The 21,768-nt window shown below is 51.5% G+C and overlaps 1 protein-coding gene across 1 annotated transcript in view; it reads right to left on the bottom strand.

Moving 5' to 3' along the window:
• Positions 1 to 8,122: 8,122 nt before the first annotated feature.
• ndst1a (N-deacetylase/N-sulfotransferase (heparan glucosaminyl) 1a) overlaps positions 8,123 to 21,768 on the bottom strand; it is a 48,194-nt gene continuing 34,548 nt past the window's right edge. The window contains exons 4-15 of the mRNA XM_079744426.1: positions 20,674 to 20,761; positions 20,130 to 20,284; positions 19,121 to 19,306; positions 16,069 to 16,197; positions 15,297 to 15,479; positions 14,042 to 14,138; positions 13,620 to 13,743; positions 12,214 to 12,388; positions 10,251 to 10,421; positions 9,655 to 9,764; positions 8,495 to 8,597; positions 8,123 to 8,373 (exon numbers count right to left, since the gene is read on the bottom strand). Of these exons, the coding sequence (XP_079600552.1) occupies positions 8,254 to 8,373; positions 8,495 to 8,597; positions 9,655 to 9,764; positions 10,251 to 10,421; positions 12,214 to 12,388; positions 13,620 to 13,743; positions 14,042 to 14,138; positions 15,297 to 15,479; positions 16,069 to 16,197; positions 19,121 to 19,306; positions 20,130 to 20,284; positions 20,674 to 20,761 (1,641 nt within the window). The 3' untranslated portion in view covers positions 8,123 to 8,253. The remainder of the gene's footprint in view (positions 8,374 to 8,494; positions 8,598 to 9,654; positions 9,765 to 10,250; positions 10,422 to 12,213; positions 12,389 to 13,619; positions 13,744 to 14,041; positions 14,139 to 15,296; positions 15,480 to 16,068; positions 16,198 to 19,120; positions 19,307 to 20,129; positions 20,285 to 20,673; positions 20,762 to 21,768) is intronic.

A 21,768-nucleotide genomic window follows, 5' to 3' on the forward strand; every position in this document is an offset into this window, starting at 1 on the left:
TGTTTGGCTGGAAATATTTGGGCCCAAAGGGTTCAACAACTCAAGAGCAAACACACCGATGCGAGCAGGAAAATCCAGAAATAACAGACTAGAAACAACAAGAACGGCCCACGTCATCAAGAGCGTTCTTCTGACGGGCCCAGTGTTGAAGGCAGTGAGTCACATGGACCATGCAGCAGCCATCTTGGGGGCGAGCCCTCCTAGAACCATGAGCGGGCTAACCACTTTCCATTGACCTTCTCAGATTACACACCGGCTGCATACATGTATTGACACTGAGCGCGTTCGTGCGTCATGGTGCCTCACTGTGGGGCCGCTCTCGTCTACACTGCTCCTCATCCGGGGGCTCAGACAGGCCAGGGCTCTGGGGCCCGGGGCCTTCTGCCACCTGGTCCAGGGGTCCGGGGCTCTGGGGGTACGCCATGTGGGGGCTGGGAGGGAGCAGGGGGAGGCAGAGCAGTGTTTCTCCGGTGGGGGTCCTGTGAGATGCTGCAGGGGTTACTGTGAATACTTTACACCAAACGGGTGGTTGGTGATATTGGGTATGATCAATTGTAAATCTTTCCAATAAGAGGATACCGCTTTAACTTTAGAGGGGGTTTACAACAATAGGAACCACTGAGGTAGAGGAATTTAAGGAAACGTTATTGTCTGCTGTGACCGACTGGGAGCTCTTCAGAGAATAGTGTAAATTCCCTTCATTATCCTCCAACAGAGGAGCCATATGTGAACGAGGGCGAGTGTCTGCTTGGTTGGATGAAGAGCACAGCAGCTTCTTCTTCATTCTGATAGTGACATGGTGACCTTGAGTGAAGGAGAGCTTCTGTGCACTGCATGTCTCCAGGGTAAAGTTAACATGAAACCATTCATTATATTGATTGCACCATCGACACTGTCCTCTAAACACTCCCACCACTATTGCAAATCAAATCCGGAAGGTCGGGTGAATCCACATCCCTACACCCGATCCCTCCCATTTAGCAACACGGTGCTATCCTGTTACATGGACTGCTCAGTCACTCCCCTCTGAAGAAGAGGAGAAGAAGAAGGCATTAGCTGAAAGATATACTGGAGGGGAAGGTAGCCTTGAGAAGGATGCCCCTGGCACCCATCTCTCTGGTTCGGGAATGGGGGAATGGTCATCGGGAAGCTCAGCAAATCAACACATCCGGCATTCCAACTCCTGAGGCAGAAACGGGTTGGAGTTAAGGTTAACCCTTACCCTAAACCAGGGTTAACCCCCTAACTAAGGGTGAACCCTAACCCTAACCCTATAGCTCATCAGCTGCCCAGGTGTGGCGTCTTTGTGGGTTAAAGTTAGGGTTATAGGGCTGGGGTTAACCCTAGCCCTATAGCTCATCAGCTGACCCTGTGGCGTCTCTGTGGGTTAAGGTTAGGGTTATAGGGTTGGGGTTAACCCTAGCCCTATAGCTCATCAGCTGACCCTGTGGCGTCTCTGTGGGTTAAGGTTAGGGTTATAGGGTTGGGGTTAACCCTAGCCCTATAGCTCATCAGCTGACCCTGTGGCGTCTCTGTGGGTTAAAGTTAGGGTTATAGGGTTGGGGTTAACCCTAGCCCTATAGCTCATCAGCTGCCCAGGTGTGGCGTCTCTGTGGGTTAAAGTTAGGGTTATAGGGTTGGGGTTAACCCTAGCCCTGTAGCTCATCTGCTGACCCTGTAGCGTGTCTGTGGGTTAAGGTTAGGGTTATGGGGTTGGGGTTAACCCTAGCCCTATAGCTCATCAGCTGACCCTGTGGCGTCTCTGTGGGTTAAAGTTAGGGTTATGGGGTTGGGGTTAACCCTAGCCCTATAGCTCGGTACCTCCCACTCGCTCGCTCTCCTCCATCTGTTCCTTCAGGCTCCGCAGGTCGGGCTCTGAAGGACTGATTGAACGGGGGAAACTGGGAATACTGCTGAAGGAACGGAAATTAACTGTGATTTACTTAGCACACGTCAGCATCCATTTATTAATGAGTTTCATGGCCCAAATACCCCAGCCCCACCAGCGGTGTGTCCTGGCATTCGGACAGGCTGTTGACGCTTCTGTACAGAAGGAGCTTTTCCATGTGCTTTTACTCACTGACATCCGCAACGTCTTCCCGTTTGGGAAACCTGTCATTACAAGTAATGATAAATGACATTATAAGAAGATATGATAAATTATATAAACGACATCACTTTGAAGACACTGTGAATCAGGGTACACGTTCCCATGTTGTGACATTTACACGAAGCGTCGAGGATGTCTTGACAGTGTTACTGTTTTCATCAGTCATTGAGAAGTGACATGCCGTTCATTCATACAGATCTACCAGTTCCCTTAGTTAAAAAACGAATCGTTCAAAGAGAAGCGATCTTGTCCACAAGATGTACATGAACATGGATTGGCAGCACTGCAAAGTATCAAAGCCTAGTATACAAATCCCTCATAGCTAGCCTGATAAGATGTGTTTCATTTCACTCCTACTACCTGAAAACGGGTTGCCTCCTGTTCTTAAGTCCCTCTGATACTTATTCTCCTTCATGGTTTGTTCATCACAGCCACAGGCAGGCCAGGGTTGCCCGTGCATCAAAAGCACGACTGTTGGAGCTTATTGTCAGACAGACAACGACAACGGGGGGAAAGAGGAAGCATCCACACCCTCACCCCTAAACAATGGTAACGAGGAAAACAAACAATTGTTGGGGGAAGCAAATTAGAAGGGGAAGTAGTCCTATCGCGTTATTACAATTAATTATAGTGATTTGTTTCCTGTTCATCGGGCCTCTTGAAAAACAATGACAGAGTGCAGTGTTTTCATTTGTCATGGACGGATTTGAAAAGGTCATTGGGTTTAATGAGATACTCTAAATGAATATCCTAATTGGATTTAACCACAATATCATTTCCAGACCAAATAGGCCTGCATTGTTAGAGTGAAACCACAGGAACCCCTTTAAGAACGATCAACAGTTAATTTTATCACAGAGTTTTATCTCTGAATATGAATTTGCATCATAGTTCATCCAATTAAAGGGATGAACTAGGCAGTATGGTCTACAACAAGTGGTCAATTCCTTTTTTGATAGACAACACCGGTCAGACTAACATTACCCAATACTATTTAAAATGATAAACATCCAACAATGCAATAACAGAACTAGAATTCACTGTAGGTTAAATATAAATTGATTAATAATTGTCTGTTTTTCACCCTCGTTGACCCACTCAAAGAAAGGACCTCCTGACTGGTACATTTTATTTTAAAGTTCATCTGCTTTGTTTGTTTGGGTGCAAACAAGTGCACATAATCTAACGGAGTCTAAATAAGTAACCTATCAAATTACTGTTGCAACATGAAATTACATTGAAACAAAGTAGGAGAAAGGACAGACCTACAATTTTTATGGAAGTTCATCCAAAAAATGCTGCACTGCTATTGGCCGACTGGGCAACGGGTTGCTAGAGGCCGACTCCAACCGAATAGATTATATATCAGCAGTGTAGGTATGGCGCCAAGTGTACAAGACACACACAGGCTGTGAAAAACAAGGCTGCTCTTGGTTGAAGCCACAGGGGAGCCAAGCACCAGCTTGGACCAGCTTCAGAGGGCAGCGTTTGGGGGTTCAGGGAAGAAGCAGCACTCTAAGCACGCTATGAAGAGTTCTGCACAACGCTGGCCTGTATCCCTCGAAGAGGAGAGCTGGAACGCAGTCAGGCACCATGTCACAGCCCTCCCTGAAGCCTGATGGGGTGCTTTTGATTTAAAAAAGAGGAAAGAGAAAAGAAGAGGTAACGTGTTTGAGTGTGGGGGGAAGCTAACAACATGCTGGATGAATCACAAGAAGCCCGGTTTAGAAACTCTAGAGAAAGTTCACTTCTCTGCAATTTGATGAACCAGAAGCAGCACCCGCCTACAGCAAGGGAGGGGAACTACAACAGACAGACAGGCAGTACGGTCTAAAACAACAGACAGGCAGTACGGTCTACAACAGACAGACAGGCAGTACGGTCGACAACAGACAGACAGGTAGTACAGTCTACAACAGACAGGCAGTACGTCTACGACAGATAGACAGGCAGTACTTCTACGACAGACAGACAGGCAGTACGGTTTGCAACAGACAGACAGGCAGTACGGTCTAAAACAGCAGACAGGCAGTACGGTCTAAAACAACAGACAGGCAGTACGGTCTAAAACAACAGACAGACAGTACGGTCTGCAACAGACAGACAAGCAGTACGGTCTAAAACAGACAGGCAGTACGGTCTGCAAAAGACAGGCAGTACGGTCTGCAACAGACAGACAGGCAATACGGTCATCACCAGACAGGCAGTATGTCTACGACAGACAGACAGGCAGTACGGTCTTCAACAGACAGACAGGCAGTACGGTCTACAACAGACAGACAGGCAGTACGGTCATCAACAGACAGGCCGTAGTCTGCAACAGACAGACAGGCAGAAAGGTCTACAACAGACAGGCAGTACGGTCTGCAACAGACAGACAGGCAGTAAGGTCTGCAACAGACAGACAGGCAGTACGGTCGACAACAAACAGACAGGCAGTACGGTCGACAACAAACAGACAGGCCGTACGGTCTACGACAGATAGACAGGCAGTACTTCTACGACAGACAGACAGGCAGTACGGTTTGCAACAGACAGACAGGCAGTACGGTCTAAAACAGCAGACAGGCAGTACGGTCTGCAACAGACAGACAGGCAGTACGGTCTGCAACAGACAGGCAGTACGGTCTAAAACAGACAGGCAGTACGTCTACGACAGACAGACAGGCAGTACGGTCTTCAACAGACAGACAGGCAGTATGGTCTACAACAGACAGGCAGTACGGTCTTGAACATACAGACAGGCAGTATGGCCTACAACAGACAGACAGGCAGTACGGTCATCAACAGACAGACAGGCAGTATGGTCTGCAACAGACAGACAGGCAGTACGGTCTGCAACAGACAGGCAGTACGGTCTAAAACAGACAGACAGGCAGTACGGTCTACAACAGACAGACAGGCAGTACAGTCTACAACAGACAGGCAGTACGGTCTAAAACAGCGGACAGGCAGTACGGTCTGCAACAGACAGGCAGTACGGTCTAAAACAACAGACAGGCAGTACGGTCTGCAACAGACAGACAGGCAGTACGGTCTGCAACAGACAGACAGGCAGTACGGTCTACAACAGACAGGCAGTACGGTCTACAACAGACAGACAGGCAGTACAGTCTGCAACAGACAGACAGGCAGTACGGTCTGGAACAGACAGGCAGTACGTCTACGACAGACAGACAGGCAGTATGGCCTACAACAGACAGACAGGCAGTACAGTCATCAACAGACAGGCAGTACGGTCTTCAAGAGACAAACAGGCAGTACAGTCTACAACAGACAGGCAGTACGGTCTAAAACAACATACAGGCAGTACGGTCTGCAACAGACAGACAGGCAGTACGGTCTGCAACACAGACAGGCAGTACGGTCTGCAACAGACAGGCAGTACGGTCTACAACAGACAGACAGGCAGTACGGTCTACAACAGACAGACAGGCAGTACGGTCTGCAACAACAGACAGGCAGTACGGTCTACAACAGACAGACAGGCAGTACGGTCTGCAACAGACAGACAGGTAGTACAGTCTGCAACATAAGGTAAGGTGTCCATGGCAAGCTCAGATCTTAGTCACGTGATAAGATATGGCACCATTTGGAAACGATTAGTCATTGCAGCATTGGTACAACTTTAGGATTTGTTTTATAAAACTTAATGAGGTAATATTTAATTTTAATTTGTTAGCCATGAATACCTCAATACATTTGCAAGGCCCCATTTGCTGTGCTCAAACAGCAATGATCAGTGACAGTGTGTGTATAATTGCAAGACGAAGGCATCCAAAAAAAGAAGGAAAAAGCAATTACTGAAAAATACAGTGGTGTTTTATTTGCAAATTAAAAAGCACCGACAATATTAGTTACACTGTAAAAATTATCGACAACAATTACAAATCTGTATCATACAGTCCATACTGGGATTAGTACCATCGTTGCTGTTATGCATTTTTATCACTTTAATACTTTATATGGAGAGATTCGGTAGCACTGTACAACAGTTGGCAGTGAGTGGATGTGAGTTGGGGATGAGTCATTTCAACGCACGCGGTAATGGACCCAACGCACCCTCGCCCTTTAATACAGCGCTGACACTTCACACCGGGGAGTTGATAGGGCACGGCGGCCCACAGAACACATTCATTAACTCGGGATACCAACCATTGCATATTATGTACAATACAAAGGAAGGAAATGAAAGGACAAATGTGTGCATTGTTATTCCGTCGGGTACGCTGTACAAAACTATTGCGGTGAGAGCAGCTCCTTTACGTCTAGGCTTGGCATCTACTTGTTTGAGGCGGAACCTCCGCGCTGACTTTCATACTGTTGGTTCGCCTCGCAGCGCCTTCACTTCTGGCCCTCCTGAAAAAATTGAATAATAAAATCTCAATTTGTTGAAATTAACCAGGGGCTGTTGGGGGCAAAATGTATGCGTTTCCTAAATTAAACCTTGGTATGGACAGCATGGAGTATGTACATCCCATTTCATCTCTCCCAGACCGTTAACATAGCTAGCTAGGGTTATCTTCACAGACAGCAGGATCGTCCACTCGAGTGTGCTTCCCGTTACCAGAGAGCTTTAAATATTGTGCTTTCGTCGTTTTGTCAGTTACCGTCTTTAGCCAATTCCGTGGTCATGAAAATGACTAAAGGGAAAGTCAAAGCAACAGTTTAACCCATCGAGGCCAGGACACACCTAGTCCCTTGTTCGCTGAATCATGTATGGTACATTCTATAACAATGTGTCACCAACATCATAGAAAAGTTATTACAAATAAACTCTGAGTAAAAAAAAGAAGAAAATCTATCATAAAAAATAAAAACAAAAGCAAAAAAAAAAACAACAACGACCAAACAAACTATAGTTTTATCTGATGTCCACGTGGTAATATTCTATTCAAGGTTCCGTCGTCCTGGCACTTGTATTCGCAATAACTAGAGTTCTACCAAGGCAAAGAATCCCAGCCAATCGCCAGCTGTCTCGGGCTCCTCCCACAGGTCCTCAACCAACCAGAAGGCATCTTCAACTCCTGCCCCGCCCCCTCTCCTCTGCTCCAATCACAGCCTACACCCATGTCTGTACTTTATGCGTTGCTCGCATCTGTTCAAAATGGGACCCTAAACCCAACGGAGAGAGAGCGGGGGGCATCTGTTGGTCGTTCAGGGGTCAGGGGTCAGGGGTCACGACGCCGACCTCTCCATGCTGCCCCCCCACACCCGTTCAGTCCGGCTCCTCCTTGCTTTGAATCCTTGAGACAGAGAGCAGGAGAAGGCCTGACGCACCATGAGATGGTCAGGTTAGTGGTTTTACGTGTACGTGTGTGTACGTGTGTGTGTGTGTGTGTGTGCGTGTGTGTGTGTGTGTGTGTGTGTGTGTGTGTGTTGGGGGAAGTTCCCATGATTCACTGTCTTCCTCTGAGTGTCTCGGGAACTTTTCAGAGTCGTGGAGGTACAGTCCTGCTCCAGGTCCAGGTCCTCCTCCAGGTCCTGCTCCAGCTCCAGGTCCTGCTCCAGGTCCTGCTCCAGGTCCTGCTCCAGGTCCTGCTCCAGGTCCTGCTCCAGGTCTAGGTCCTGCTCCAGTTCCTGCTCCAGCTCCAGGTCCTGCTCCTGCTCCAGCTCCAGGTCCTGCTCCAGCTCCAGGTCCTGCTCCAGGTCTAGGTCCTGCTCCAGGTCCTGCTCCAGGTCTAGGTCCTGCTCCAGGTCCTGCTCCAGGTCTAGGTCCTGCTCCAGCTCCAGGTCCTGCTCCAGGTCCTTCTCCAGGTCCAGCTCCAGGTCCAGGTCCTGCTCCAGGTCCAGGTCCTGCTCCAGACCCTGTCCCCCCTCATCCCAGAACAGGGTCCTCGCTGCTGAACTCAACAGCTGTCAGCTGTAGCTCTCCCCCCGCTGCCGTCGCTCCGATCTCAACCACGGGGGGGGGGGCTTATGGCTGGGCGCTGGTCCATCTCCATCCCCACGGCCCCCCTTGGTCCCCTGCTTCCAACAGCTACTCCATTCCCCCCGAATCCATCCTCTTCAGGACCACCTCCTCCATGGGGAGGTGGGGCTTCAAGAGGGGAGGGAAGGGGCCGTCCCCCCCTCCGAGGTGGGCACCGCAGCGAGGCCACCGGCATGGAGCGAGGGGGTGGAGAGAGAGCGAGGGGGGGCTGCTACCTGCTGTGAACCAGCTCCTCCCTGAGCCAGCTGGGCAGCGGCTGGCCCATCCGGTACAGCAGCTTGGACAGCTCTATGTTGTGGTCCCGGTAGTACTCCCTGAGGAACGCCTGGGACTGAGACACACAGGCAATTACCCCCATTACAGTGGAACGCCTCCTTTGTGCCCGAATTAAAATGTGTATGTTACATTAATGACACACACACACACACAGTGATCAGGAGTGGTGAGCGTACCTCGGGGTTCATGTCGGGGTACCGCCGCCCCTTGCTCTTCCCCAGACACTTGGTCTTCCCTCCCTCCAGCAGCTGACACCAGAAGCCCTTCTTGGGGTCAAACCTGTTGCACACAGAAACACGTTCCAGACGTTTGTAGCATTCAACCAGCATCACCTAACCCATCACCTAACCCCAACCCCAGCATTCAACCAGCATTATCTAACCCTAACCCTAACCTAACCCCAACCCAACCAGCATCACCTAACCTTAACCCTGTATTGAGGCAGAGTGCTGTTCATCCCTGGAAGGAGGGATTCCCTACTTTGCGCTTCTTCTCAAGATATCTTCCTTTCTGATTTAAGGGAGTTTTTTCGTGCCCTTGTGGGGTCTTGGGTCAGGGGGGTGTCATAAGTATCTGGCCTGTTAAGCCCTTTGAGACTGGAATGGTGATTAAGGGTCATGCCCGATTTCCTTGAGCTGATATTTGGAGCTGATACTACCCTGGAAATCCAGAGTTCTCGCGAGAGCAGAATTTGAATCTGCTCAGCGAGTCACTCTGGGAACGAGAAATATACTGGTGTATATTCTGGGCCCAGAACATTAATCAATCACACCGATGTATCAATATAGGCCATTGGGCCATTTTCATTACCCGTTGCCAGACCCTGCAGCTTTCTGGAAGGGGGTCTGGATTCCCAGGCTAAGCCGATACTGCTTTTGCTCCCTCAATTTACATCATGAAAATGACAGAATGATGATAACAAATGTTACAATGTCTAATTTAAAAAATGAACATTTATCGAACTGTCGGTAAATCATGCCGGAAAAAATAAATAAATAAATAAAAAATCGGCCTATACCGATACATGTAAAAAACGCAAATATCGGCCGATTATATCGGCCTACCGATATATCGGTCGATCACTAATGCAAATAAAATGAATTGAATTGAATTGTTCAAAGGCATTTGCGCTAGAGAGCGTGGCTTTCACTCGGCTAGGGTTGGGGGTTCCATTCCCACTGGGGCCTGCCCTGCCGAGGATGTGTGCACTCGCGGTATCGATTCAAGGAGACTACTTGTTCTTTCCAGCCGACTAAACGGTCTGGAAACAGATCGGAGAGACGATGCAAGACAAGGATGAAGCGTGGGTCAACGTCGACTCGTCAGCGGGACTCACGCCAGGATCTTGTGATAGTTCACCACGTTGCTCAGGCTCAGGAACTTCTGGATCTTATCCATGATGGAGGCTGGCTCGCTCTTCAGCATCTGCCCATCCAGGACCAGCAGCTAGAGGAAGAGGAGGGGACGGAGGAGGAGAGGTTTTAAAGAAAACACACCTTTTATTAATGTTTATATCAGCCATCCTATATCCCACTAATGACGTCACCTTTCATCATGTGACGTCACATGATGAAACATTCCTACACCCTACTCATGATGTCACCTTGATGATAAACATTCCTACACCCTACTCATGATGTCACCTTGATGATGTCACATTGATGAAGAACATTCCTACACCCTACTCCTGATGTCACCTTGATGATGTCACATTGATGAAGAACATTCCTACACCCTACTCCTGATGTCACCTTGATGATGTCACATTGATGAAGAACATTCCTACATCCATCTCATTAAGCATACAGTCTTTTTCAAATTGTGTTCAATGTTTCATTAATTGTGCTTGATCCATCATCCTAGAACTATTGATCCGTACTGGTTGGACCCTGATTTCCAACACACATCCTTCCCAGTGCGCCCCTGCCGTACCTGGCTGGCGTGGTAGTGGGAGAGCCAGCGCTCCAGGTGCATGGCGTACCAGCCCGGCACCAGGCAGCGCTTCTGCAGCCCGCGGAGCCGCAGGGGGCCCTCGTGGCTCGCCGTGATCACGTCCTGGAACGAGTACTTCAGCGCCACCGGGTCCTCGTGGGCCCGCTGGTGCTGGGGGGGGAACACACGCGCACACACACACACACACACACACATATTCCTTTATTTCATTGTACTCTTGTTCAGTGTCTCCCACATGTGAAGCGCCTTGGGTCCGATGCAAAAAAATAAAAAAAATAAAGCTTCTTACGATAATCATTGCACAGAATCACTCAAATCAATGAGTCGAGTCTTCCACTACAGACACCCACAATGTGGATGGAGGTGAGGGCTGTATGGTGAGGGCTCTATGGTGAGGGCTCTATGGCTCTATGCTGAGGGCTCTATGGTGAGGACCCTATGGCTCTATGGTGAGGGCTCTATGGCTCTATGCTGAGGGCTCTATGGTAGGGACCCTATGGCTCTATGGTGAGGGCTCTATGGCTCTATGGTGAGGGCTCTATGGCTCTATGGTGAGGGCTCTATGGCTCTATGGTGAGGGCTCTATGGTGAGGGCTCTATGGCTCTATGGTGAGGGCTCTATGGCTCTATGCTGAGGGCTCTATGGTGAGGGCTCTATGGCTCTATGCTGAGGGCTCTATGGTGAGGGCTCTATGGTGAGGGCTCTATGGCTCTATGGTGAGGGCTCTATGGCTCTATGCTGAGGGCTCTATGGTGAGGGCTCTATGGCTCTATGCTGAGGGCTCTATGCTGAGGGCTCTATGGTGAGGGCTCTATGGCTCTATGCTGAGGGCTCTATGCTGAGGGCTCTATGGTGAGGGCTCTATGGTGAGGGCTCTATGCTGAGGGCTCTATGGTGAGGACTCTATGGCTCTATGCTGAGGGCTCTATGGTGAGGGCTCTATGGTGAGGGCTCTATGGCTCTATGCTGAGGGCTCTATGGTGAGGGCTCTATGGCTCTATGCTGAGGGCTCTATGGTGAGGGCTCTATGGCTCTATGCTGAGGGCTCTATGGTGAGGGCTCTATGGTGAGGGCTCTATGGCTCCATGCTGAGGGCTCTATGCTGAGGGCTCTATGGTGAGGACTCTATGGTGAGGGCTCTATGGCTCTATGCTGAGGGCTCTATGGTGAGGGCTCTATGGCTCCATGCTGAGGGCTCTATGCTGAGGGCTCTATGGTGAGGGCTCTATGGTGAGGGCTCTATGGCTCTATGCTGAGGGCTCTATGGTGAGGGCTCTATGGCTCTATGCTGAGGGCTCTATGCTGAGGGCTCTATGGCTCTATGCTGAGGGCTCTATGGTGAGGGCTCTATGGCTCTATGCTGAGGGCTCTATGGTGAGGGCTCTATGGCTCAATGCTGAGGGCTCTATGGTGAGGGCTCTATGGCTCAATGCTGAGGGCTCTATGGTGAGGGCTCTATGGTGAGGGCTCTATGGCTCTATGGTGAGGGCTCTATGGTGAGGGCTCTATGGTGAGGGCTCTATGGCTCTATGGTGAGGGCTCTATGGTGAGGGCTCTATGGCTCTATGCTGAGGGCTCTATGGTGAGGGCTCTATGGCTCTATGCTGAGGGCTCTATGGTGAGGGCTCTATGGCTCAATGCTGAGGGCTCTATGGTGAGGGCTCTATGGCTCAATGCTGAGGGCTCTATGGTGAGGGCTCTATGGTGAGGGCTCTATGGCTCTATGGTGAGGGCTCTATGGTGAGGGCTCTATGCTGAGGGCTCTATGGTGAGGGCTCTATGGTGAGGGCTCTATGGTGAGGGCTCTATGGCTCTATGCTGAGGGCTCTATGGTGAGGGCTCTATGGCTCTATGCTGAGGGCTCTATGGTGAGGGTTCTGAGTGGTGCGGGCTCTGCTGCCGGTGGCGGTGATGCCCCCAGCTGTCCCCCGGTCTACTGACCTGGTACCAGGAGTAGGCTCTGTCGGCGGGGTTGATCAGGATGGTGACGATCTTGGCCTTGGGCAGCAGTGCCGCTGCCCGCTGGGCCGCCACCTCCGAGTCAAAGTAGTTGGCGCTCTTCTCAAAGTAGTAGTCTGAGCTGGTGTTGGAGGGGAGGGGGAAGTACTCCATGTACCTGGGGGGGAGTGGTGTTAGTAGGGGTGACTGCAGGCGGTCTACCCCGTGTTTGGACCGTCTTACATTCAGGCCGTTTATCAGACGCCTTTCTCCAAAGCGACTCACAATAAGTACATTAGTCATAAGAAAGAGAAACAACAATATACCTCTGTCGGTACGATAAGGATGATCATAGAACCAAGTGCCAAGCACTAACTATCACTAGGTTAACCCATTCCCCATATACAACAAAGATAGCTAGGATAAGACCACAACACCATGGAATAGCCATTATTTCCACCTAGTTTGATCTCTAAACACCAGCATACATTATACACCTCCTAAGTTATATTAAGTGGGTTTAAGAAAGGAAAAATGCAATCCCATATTCAAATGTGCATGAATTGCACTAAGCGATCAGTAACTATTTTTACATTTCACTTGTTTATCCCCTCCATACATTCTTCTGAATTATGGTTTTGGGGAGATAGCGGAGCCAGAGGCATTAATCATTGGCATTGTGAAAAATGAAAGAACTATAGAGGCAGTGGATAGCTGCATCTAGATCCAGACACGGGCATCCCTGCTATATATATATTTGTATTGTTCAGTAAGAGTTACACCGATAGCGCGGGCAGGGAATGCATGAGCCTACACAAGGACTTCATCAGGACTGAAACCATCAGGACTGAAACCATCAGGACTCAAACCATCAGGACTCAAACCATCAGGACTGAAACCATCAGGACTGAAACCATCAGGACTGGAACCATCAGGACTGAAACCATCAGGACTGAAACCATCAGGACTGAAACCATCAGGACTGGAACCATCAGGACTCAAACCATCAGGACTGGAACCATCAGGACTGAAACCATCAGGACTGGAACCATCAGGACTCAAACCATCAGGACTCAAACCATCAGGACTCAAACCATCAGGACTCACTGGAACCAGAGCGATGGTCTCAATTTAGGCGTTGAAGGGGATGAGTGAAGTTACATTAAATAAGTATTGCTCTTGCTTTAAAAAGCTTTCTTAATTGCCCCATTGTATTATTTCTATGTATTGTAATGTTCTTCTGGTTGAATCCATTGTACATTTGCATTCCCGTTTTGATGTGTATGTTGTTGTAATCAGGGCGTCACTGAAAAAGAGACCCTGATCTCAACGGCCTTCCCTGAATAATAAAGGTTGAATAATGAATAACTACAGTGCAGTGGGGTGGAGGCTGTGGGAGGGTTGCTCACCAGTCGATGCCCCGGTGGTAGTTGTGTCCGTTAAAGAACTGGATCTCCTCGAAGGTCTCCTTGCTGGGGTAGTTACTGGTCAGGTCTGGATGCATGCCCAGGAACAGGTAGAGCGCGGTGGTTCCTGGGGGCGGACAAGGTGGGAGGACGTTCAGCACCCAGCAAAGAAACGTTGTTGAACGAGGAGCGAATAGAGTCGGCCGGCAGCAGAAAGAGAGAGAATTTAAAAAGTATTTGGTACAGATTTTGTTCATGTCAAATTTATTCAAATTTATTCTAATTCTTAATGACATTAAGAATTTATGATCATTTAGAATGATAATCGAGAACAAAAGAACGTTGTAAAAAAAACGTTTTATAGTAAAGGGTGGTTTTGCGTAACCCAACATGACCTGCAGGGGGCGGTAAATGCCGGTGGTTACCTGTCTTCTGAGGGCCAATGACAAGCAGCTTGGGGAAGCGGTCGCACGTTTTCTCCTTCGACCAAATGTCTTTGTGCCTTTTGTCCTCGCAGGGGTCCTGTAGCGACAGAAAAAGATCAACAATCACAATTTTGCTTTTTGGAGCAACCGTCAGCGGCCTCGAGGAACCTCTATGACAGAGTGGCCAATCAGCTCTGGCCCGTGGCCATCGCCACGGTGATGCTTCCTCACGAGGGAAGCAGCTCAGCTCTTTGTCCGAGCCCCCGTCATCTCCCCTTCGACTAGCGCTACTCGCTCCTGTCTGGACTCCCTGCCTCCGCTGTCAAAGCTCTGCAGCGCACCCAGAACGCGTCGGCGCGCCTCGAGCTCAGCGCAGGAGTCTCCCATGTGACCCCCCCTCTTCAGGGACCTCCACTGGCTCCTCGAGGTAGCTCGCATCGGCTTCAAGACAATGGGACTGGCCTACAAGGCGGTCAAAGGAACTGCCCCTGCCTACCTCCAATCGTTGGTCAGACCGCACACCCCAGCTCGATGCCTTTGCTCATCTACCCCAGCGGGCGGCCTGCCCCCGTAAGAGCAGGCTGAGGTCGCACACAAAGTCACAACTCTTCTGCTTTGGCACCGCAGTGGTGGAACGAGCTTCCTGCACAAGAACGAGAGCTTGGCCCTTGAAACATCCTTACTGTACCGACAGCGAGATATTATTGTTTCTCTTTCTTCTGACAAATGTACTTATTGTAAGTCTCTTTGGGTAAAACCTTCTGCTAAATGCCCTAAATGTAAATGTAAAAGGACAAGAACTACCCACGATAAACATTATAAAAAGATGAGAATGAATTAACAGCCCAGTCTTTCTCCAAACCTCCTCCTGTAAGTAAATATCCAATCGGGCGAGATACAGAAAGGTCAATAAGTCCCTCTATCTCCTCTTTACAGCCTCTTATCCTCAAACATACTGCTGGGCTCCGGCCATCTTTAATCAATACAAGCACCAGATAAGCAATAGCATTTACGACGCAAATAAAGTAAACCGTCGCCCTGCCGCTAAACTCACACCCACAGCACAAATTACCCCCCCTCAAACCACATCTCCCATCTCTTTTATTGCTTTTGAACGCTTGCTTGTTAATAATTCGGCGTTGACATTCTCTTCCTCCGTGGATCCGGCTCTGGGGGGGGTCTGGGGGGGATCCGGCTCCGTGTGTCAGAGTCAATAACCCCCCCAGGCCAAAGGGCTGGGTCAGATGCCGCTCACCTGCCACAGGGGGTCTCTCTCCGAGGGGAAGAGGCTGAAGTACTTCTGGGCCAGCTGGATGGGGGGCAGCGTCATCATCTTCAGGTTGGTCCAGGTCTCCACGAAGCGCACCAGGCTCTTGAAGGTGTACAGGCCCAGCCGGTCGTTGCCGTAGTTGGACAGGTGGGTCATGAAAATACTGATCTGTTGGGGGGGGACACGTAGAGGTGAGGAGGTGTGAATAAGGCAGGGAAGCTGTGTGTGTGCTGCCTGAAGGTCTGTGCTGGTGTGTGTGTGTCTGTGTGTCCGTCTGTGCTGGTGTCTCTCTGTGCTGGTGTCTCTCTGTGCTGGTGTCTCTCTGTGCTGGTGTCTCTGTGCTGGTGTCTCTCTGTGCTGGTATGTCTCTGTGCTGGTATGTCTCTGTGCTGGTGTCTCTCTGTGCTGGCGTCTCTGTGCTGGTGTCTCTCTGTGCTGGTATGTCTCTGTGCTGGTGTCTCTCTGTGCTGGTGTCTCTCTGTGCTGGCGTCTCTGTGCTGGTGTCTCTCTGTGCTGGTATGTCTCTGTGCTGGTGTCTCTCTGTGCTGGTGTCTCTCTGTGCTGGTATGTCTCTGTGCTGGTATGTATCTGTGCTGATGTCTCTCTGTGCTGGTGTCTCTGTGCTGGTGTCTCTGTGCTGGTGTCTCTGTGCTGGTGTCTCTGTGCTGATATCTCTCTGTGCTGGTATCTCTCTGTGCTGGTGTCTCTCTGTCCTGTTGTCTCTCTGTGTTGGTGTCTCTCTGTGTGTGTGACTAACAGGGTTCAGTAGCACGGTGAGGAACAGCTCGCCCCCGTTGATGAGCTTGTCCAGCTCGTCCGGGCTGACCGGATAGTCTTTGTAGAAGATGGTGTGAGTGAACAGACCACACGTCTGTCTGGGAAGCACCTGAAAGGTAAGAAATAAAAGGTAATAAAACATTGATAAATAAAGGACACACACACACACACACACACACACACGTAACAAGCGTTCACGTTAGCAGCCACGGCCACATGCAAACGCACACGCTCTGCCTTTCTCCCATTCCTCCGATTACTCTGAGGAATTTATGTAGCGCTGCGTCTGGGAGGCGGGATATCAACGGTGGAAGTGAGGCGCAACAGGCGCCGCCCGTCCATTCTGCACGCTCTGTCACTCAAGGACAAGGGGGGGCTCAAGGGGGGGGGGGGGTGTCGAGGGCTGATTTGTGAATGCACGCGCCCACAAAAGGCGCGCCACACTCAGGGCATTGCATTGTTTCCCCGTCTGCAATGAAGGTCACACCGCGCGGCGGCTCGCAGCGGAAGTGGAGACGGAAATAAATAAATAAAGAGTGAGGATACCGAGCCGAGGCTTTGATGATCGACGCTCGGAAAACAGACAAAGCTTTCGTGGCCCCGACGCACGGCTGCAGTCTTCAGCAGCCATCAAAGAGCCGCCCAGCCCGGTGCATTAAGCGCACGCATTCCTGATTTGCACAGAATGGTTGACATTTCAGCGTTCCTGGCGAGCGCTTTATGTACGGGCGTCTGCGGCGGGGCCAGCATCAATGGCGGGCGGGCATCAAGGCGAGGCTGATGAAGGAGAATGATGTCACCGGTGGAACCGTCACCTGAACGCTGATGAAATGACTCCCGGGCAATTAAGAGTTCAAATAGGGCCGTCCCCTCCTCGCCGTCCAGGTACAGACGCATGAGTCCGAACCCAGGAAAACAGAGAGCATCAGAGGAAGTACAACTCAGAAGGAAGGGTTGGGAGAGGCGGACGTCTGAGGGAACCGACAAGGAGGATTAGAGCGAGAGAAAGATGGAACAAACACAAACAAGGGTTAACCAACGGAAGGGAGACGGCTTGGAGAAAGTGGATTTGACAAACAAACTTTAAAAAGGGGAACAGAGGATAAAGCCAGGGCAGCAGACTCCTCCGCAGTAAGACCACTGCCTCAGAGCCGGCTCCACCACTATTTCTTTGCATGAGCAGGTTTTCCACCCCCCCCAAAGCCCCCGACCCCCCCCCCTCTCATTAAGACTCTGATTTGTGCCGTTCTACAGTTTCCTAAACTGGGTTTTCTTTTTTACTTGTATCCCGCCTGACGCAGCAGAACGCTGTAGTTTTCCCTGAGTGAAAAGACTTTGAAAAGTGACAGAAGTGATTTATCCCGGGAACGCGCTAGACTCAGCTCCACTGCGAGCTTTACAGGTCCTCAGAACACGCGTTCAGCCTGGATCCACCGTCTAAAAACAGCCTTTGGTAGGCAGCGTCGTGCTTCATAAAAACAAAGGGGCCAAAAACAAGTGGATTGCAAAAGCGATACACTAGTAGAACCTTTCTTCACATACATCAACGTCTCGCGCATCACTTGACCACCGTTTTCTTGTGGGCAAAGCGGAATTTCACAGACTTAATTAAATCAATTTGCAAACTTAGCAACTAATAATACCCCCATCTCCCGAGCGCGAGCCCTAAGAGGCACGTCCTCCGCCCGGTGGGTCTGAGGCACAGACTCACAGAACCTCAGCCTGTGGGGGGCTTGACACCACGCCCCCCTAACAGAACCACGCCCCCTAACAGAACCACGCCCCCCTAACAGAACCACGCCCCCTAACAGAACCACACCCCCTAACAGAACCACACCCCCTAACAGAACCACGCCTCCTAACAGAACCACGCCCCCCTAACAGAACCACGCCCCCTAACAGAACCACGCCCCCCTAACAGAACCACGCCCCCTAACAGAACCACACCCCCCTAACAGAAACACACCCCCCTAACAGAACCACACCCCCCTAACAGAACCACGCCCCCCTAACAGAACCACACCCCCCTAACAGAACCACACCCCCCTAACAGAACCACACCCCCCTAACAGAACCACACCCCCTAACAGAACCACGCCTCCCAACAGAACCACGCCCCCCCTAACAGAACCACACCCCCTAACAGAACCATGCCTCCCAACAGAACCACACCCCCCTAACAGAACCACACCCCCCTAACAGAACCACACCCCCCTAACAGAACCACACCCCCCTAACAGAACCACACCCCCTAACAGAACCACGCCCCCCTAACAGAACCATGCCTCCCAACAGAACCACGCCCCCCTAACAGAACCACACCCCCCTAACAGAACCACGCCCCCCTAACAGAACCACACCCCCTCCAGGGAGACAGGCTGGAGGGATGGAGGGAGACAGGGAGACAGGCTGGAGGGAGACAGACTGGAGGGAGACAGGGAGACAGGCTGGAGGGAGACAGGCTGGAGGGAGACAGGGAGACAGACTGGAGGGAGACAGGGAGACAGGCTGGAGGGAGACAGGGAGACAGGCTGGAGGGAGACAGGGAGACAGGCTGGAGGGAGACAGGGAGACAGGCTGGAGGGAGACAGGGAGACAGGCTGGAGGGATGGAGGGAGACAGGGAGACAGGCTGGAGGGAGACAGGGTGGAGGGAGACAGGCTGGAGGGAAACAGGGAGACAGGCTGGAGGGAGACAGGGAGACAGGCTGGAGGGAGACAGGGAGACAGGCTGGAGGGATGGAGGGAGACAGGGAGACAGGCTGGAGGGAGACAGGCTGGAGGGAGACAGGCTGGAGGGATGGAGGGAGACAGGCTGGAGGGAGACAGGCTGGAGGGATGGAGGGAGACAGGCTGGAGGGACTGAGGGAGACAGGCTGGAGGGAGACAGGGAGACAGGCTGGAGGGAGACAGGGAGACAGGCTGGAGGGAGACAGGCTGGAGGGAGACAGGCTGGAGGGATGGAGGGAGACAGGCTGGAGGGAGACAGGCTGGAGGGAGACAGACAGCCGTGTTGGCGGGGTGTGAGCGTACGCTGATGCCGCTGTGGGTGAAGCCGCGGCGGAAGCGGGCGGGCTTGAGGTGGGGGTACTCCTCCGTGCTGGTCACCCGGATCCCCCAAACCTTCTTCCAGGCGTCGTAGAGCTGGATGTGCACGGGGTACACCCCCGAGTGGTGGGGCGCTACCGCGTAGCCCATGGTGGTGGGGACGCCGTGCTCCTGGGGAGGAGAGAGAGGTACTAAACATTCAGATAAGCAAACACACAGTGAATCCACCGGTTCAAAGGACAAACTCCTTCCACAGACTTTATTTGAATTCATTCTCTGCAACGTAGACACAGAATGTGACCTGAGAATCCATCCAGATTCTATCAACAGGACAACATGAGTTATCGGCAGGCGTCCAAAACATGCCTAATGATGAACCAAGAAAAACTACATTGATGCTTGGCTTTGAGGGACGAGTTGAAACATCTTCAAAACTAAGTGATAGACATAGATAGATATATATATATATATCAAAGCGACACCAGTAATAAGTTGTGGGAAGCGCACTAGACCCCAGCTGTTACATTACAACACATTTCAGAGCTTTGACGCGATCGTCTGGCAGTTTGTAACATGGCACAGCAGGCATAAACATGCAACGACAGCTCATCTCATTAGCCAGCGCTGGTACTGTTAATGCATCAGGACACACACACACACACACTTTAATATTTAGTCCTTAAGCAGACAAATGCACCCGAGGCGACTGGGGGAAGAGTGTCATCAGATACCTGTCGATAAAGACCGGGTAAGGGGGGTTCATCTGCTGACACTGGGCCCACCCCACTGATATCACAGCCCGTTACTACATTCAATAGTATTCAGGTTCCAAATTAACTTCTGCCACTAGATAGGCCGGACCATTTGGCGTATTGAAACAATTGGCTGCTAATACCTCCACTAAAACAGTTAATTATGAAGCTAACCTATATATAGCGCGGTAGGGGTTGCTGCTACACTGGGGACTGGTACCTAGCCCTCGGCAGTCACTCACCATGGCAAACTTCTTGTTGAGCAGCATCTGCTCAGCCAGCACCGACTGGTTGTGGAAGAGGTGCGGCTGCATGTGGCTCCACATGTGGGGGAACCACCAGAACTCCTTGACGTAGGAGAGCAGCAGGTCGTCGCCCAGGTCCTCCTCGTCAGAACCTGGAGGGGAGAGGGCGGCGAGGAGTAGAGTAGATTAGGTAGGGATGGGAAAGCAGAGAAGGTACAAATGGAGGGAACAACAAACAGAGAGAAAGAGAGAGAGGGAGGGAGAGGGAGACAGAAAGAGAGAGAGAAAGAGAGACATAGGGGATAAGAAGGTCAAAAATGATCTCAAATGAGGGAGAAGAAGAAGAGAGAATAGTAAAAAAAAATCATTGGAAAGCAGAGAAAGAGGAAAAAAGGGATTTGTGAGATTGGCTGTTCCTTCTGGGACCGTTATCACATTCTGTTTGCTAGGAGTTGTTATCAGCCCAGTGGCTGGGTAAACAAGCCGCTCTGAGCACAGCCCCCCGCCTCCCCCCCCTCCCCAGGAGGCTTCATCCTCTCACCGGCGTGAAAGAATTTCCCGGAGAAGCCCAGGTTGAAGGTGAAGTTGGGCACGTGGGTGCGCAGCTCCCGCTGTGTCTCCAACAGCGCCTGGAAGGAGAGAGGAGAGAGGAGGGGGGAGGAGAGAGGAGGAGGGAGGAGAGAGGAGGAGGGGGGAGAGAGGAGGAGGGAGGAGAGAGGAGAGAGGAGGGGGGAGGAGAGAGGAGGAGGGAGGAGAGAGGAGGAGGGGGGAGAGAGGAGGAGAGAGGAGAGAGGAGGGGGGAGGAGAGAGGAGGAGGGAGGAGAGAGGAGGAGGGAGGAGAGAGGAGAGAGGAGGGGGAGGAGAGAGGAGGAGGGAGGAGAGAGGAGGAGGGGCGAGGAGAGAAGAGGAGGGGCGAGGAGAGAAGAGGAAGGGGGAGGAGAGAGGAGGAGGGAGGAGAGAGGAGGAGGGAGGAGAGAGGAGGAGGGAGGAGAGAGGAGGGGGGAGGAGAGAGGAGGAGGGAGGAGAGAGGAGGAGGGAGGAGGGGGGAGGAGAGAGGAGGAGGGAGGAGAGAGGAGGAGAGAGGAGAGAGGAGGGGGGAGGAGAGAGGAGGAGGGAGGAGAGAGGAGGGGGGAGGAGAGAGGAGGAGGGAGGAGAGAGGAGGAGAGAGGAGAGAGGAGAGAGGAGGGGGGAGGAGAGAGGAGGAGGGAGGAGAGAGGAGGAGGGAGGAGAGAGGAGAGAGGAGAGAGGAGGGGGGAGGAGAGAGGAGGAGGGAGCAGAGAGGAGGAGGGGGGAGAGAGGAGAGATGAGGGGGGGAGGAGATAGGAGAGAGGAGGGGGGAGGAGAGAGGAGGAGGGAGGAGAGAGGAGAGGTGAAGCACACGCCGCTGCTGCACCGCCAGTGCTGCCGTGGCGTGCACGCCAACACACACGCACAGAGAGATAGCTTTTTTTCCCCCACTTTCTTTCAGAAGCCATCCAGCGTCTAACCCGAGGTCTCCGCTATTCTGTTTGATACTTGGCTCTCCTCTGATTTGGCTGTTTGTTTTATTTGATCTCCGCGCTGGATGGGAATCTCACTGTGTGTGTGTGTGTGTGTGTGTGTGTGTGTGTGTGTGTGTGTGTGTGTGTGTGTGTGT

Source organism: Pollachius pollachius (assembly GCF_949987615.1).
Source record: "Pollachius pollachius genome assembly, chromosome: 10".
NCBI classification, from domain to species: Eukaryota; Metazoa; Chordata; class Actinopteri; order Gadiformes; family Gadidae; genus Pollachius; species Pollachius pollachius.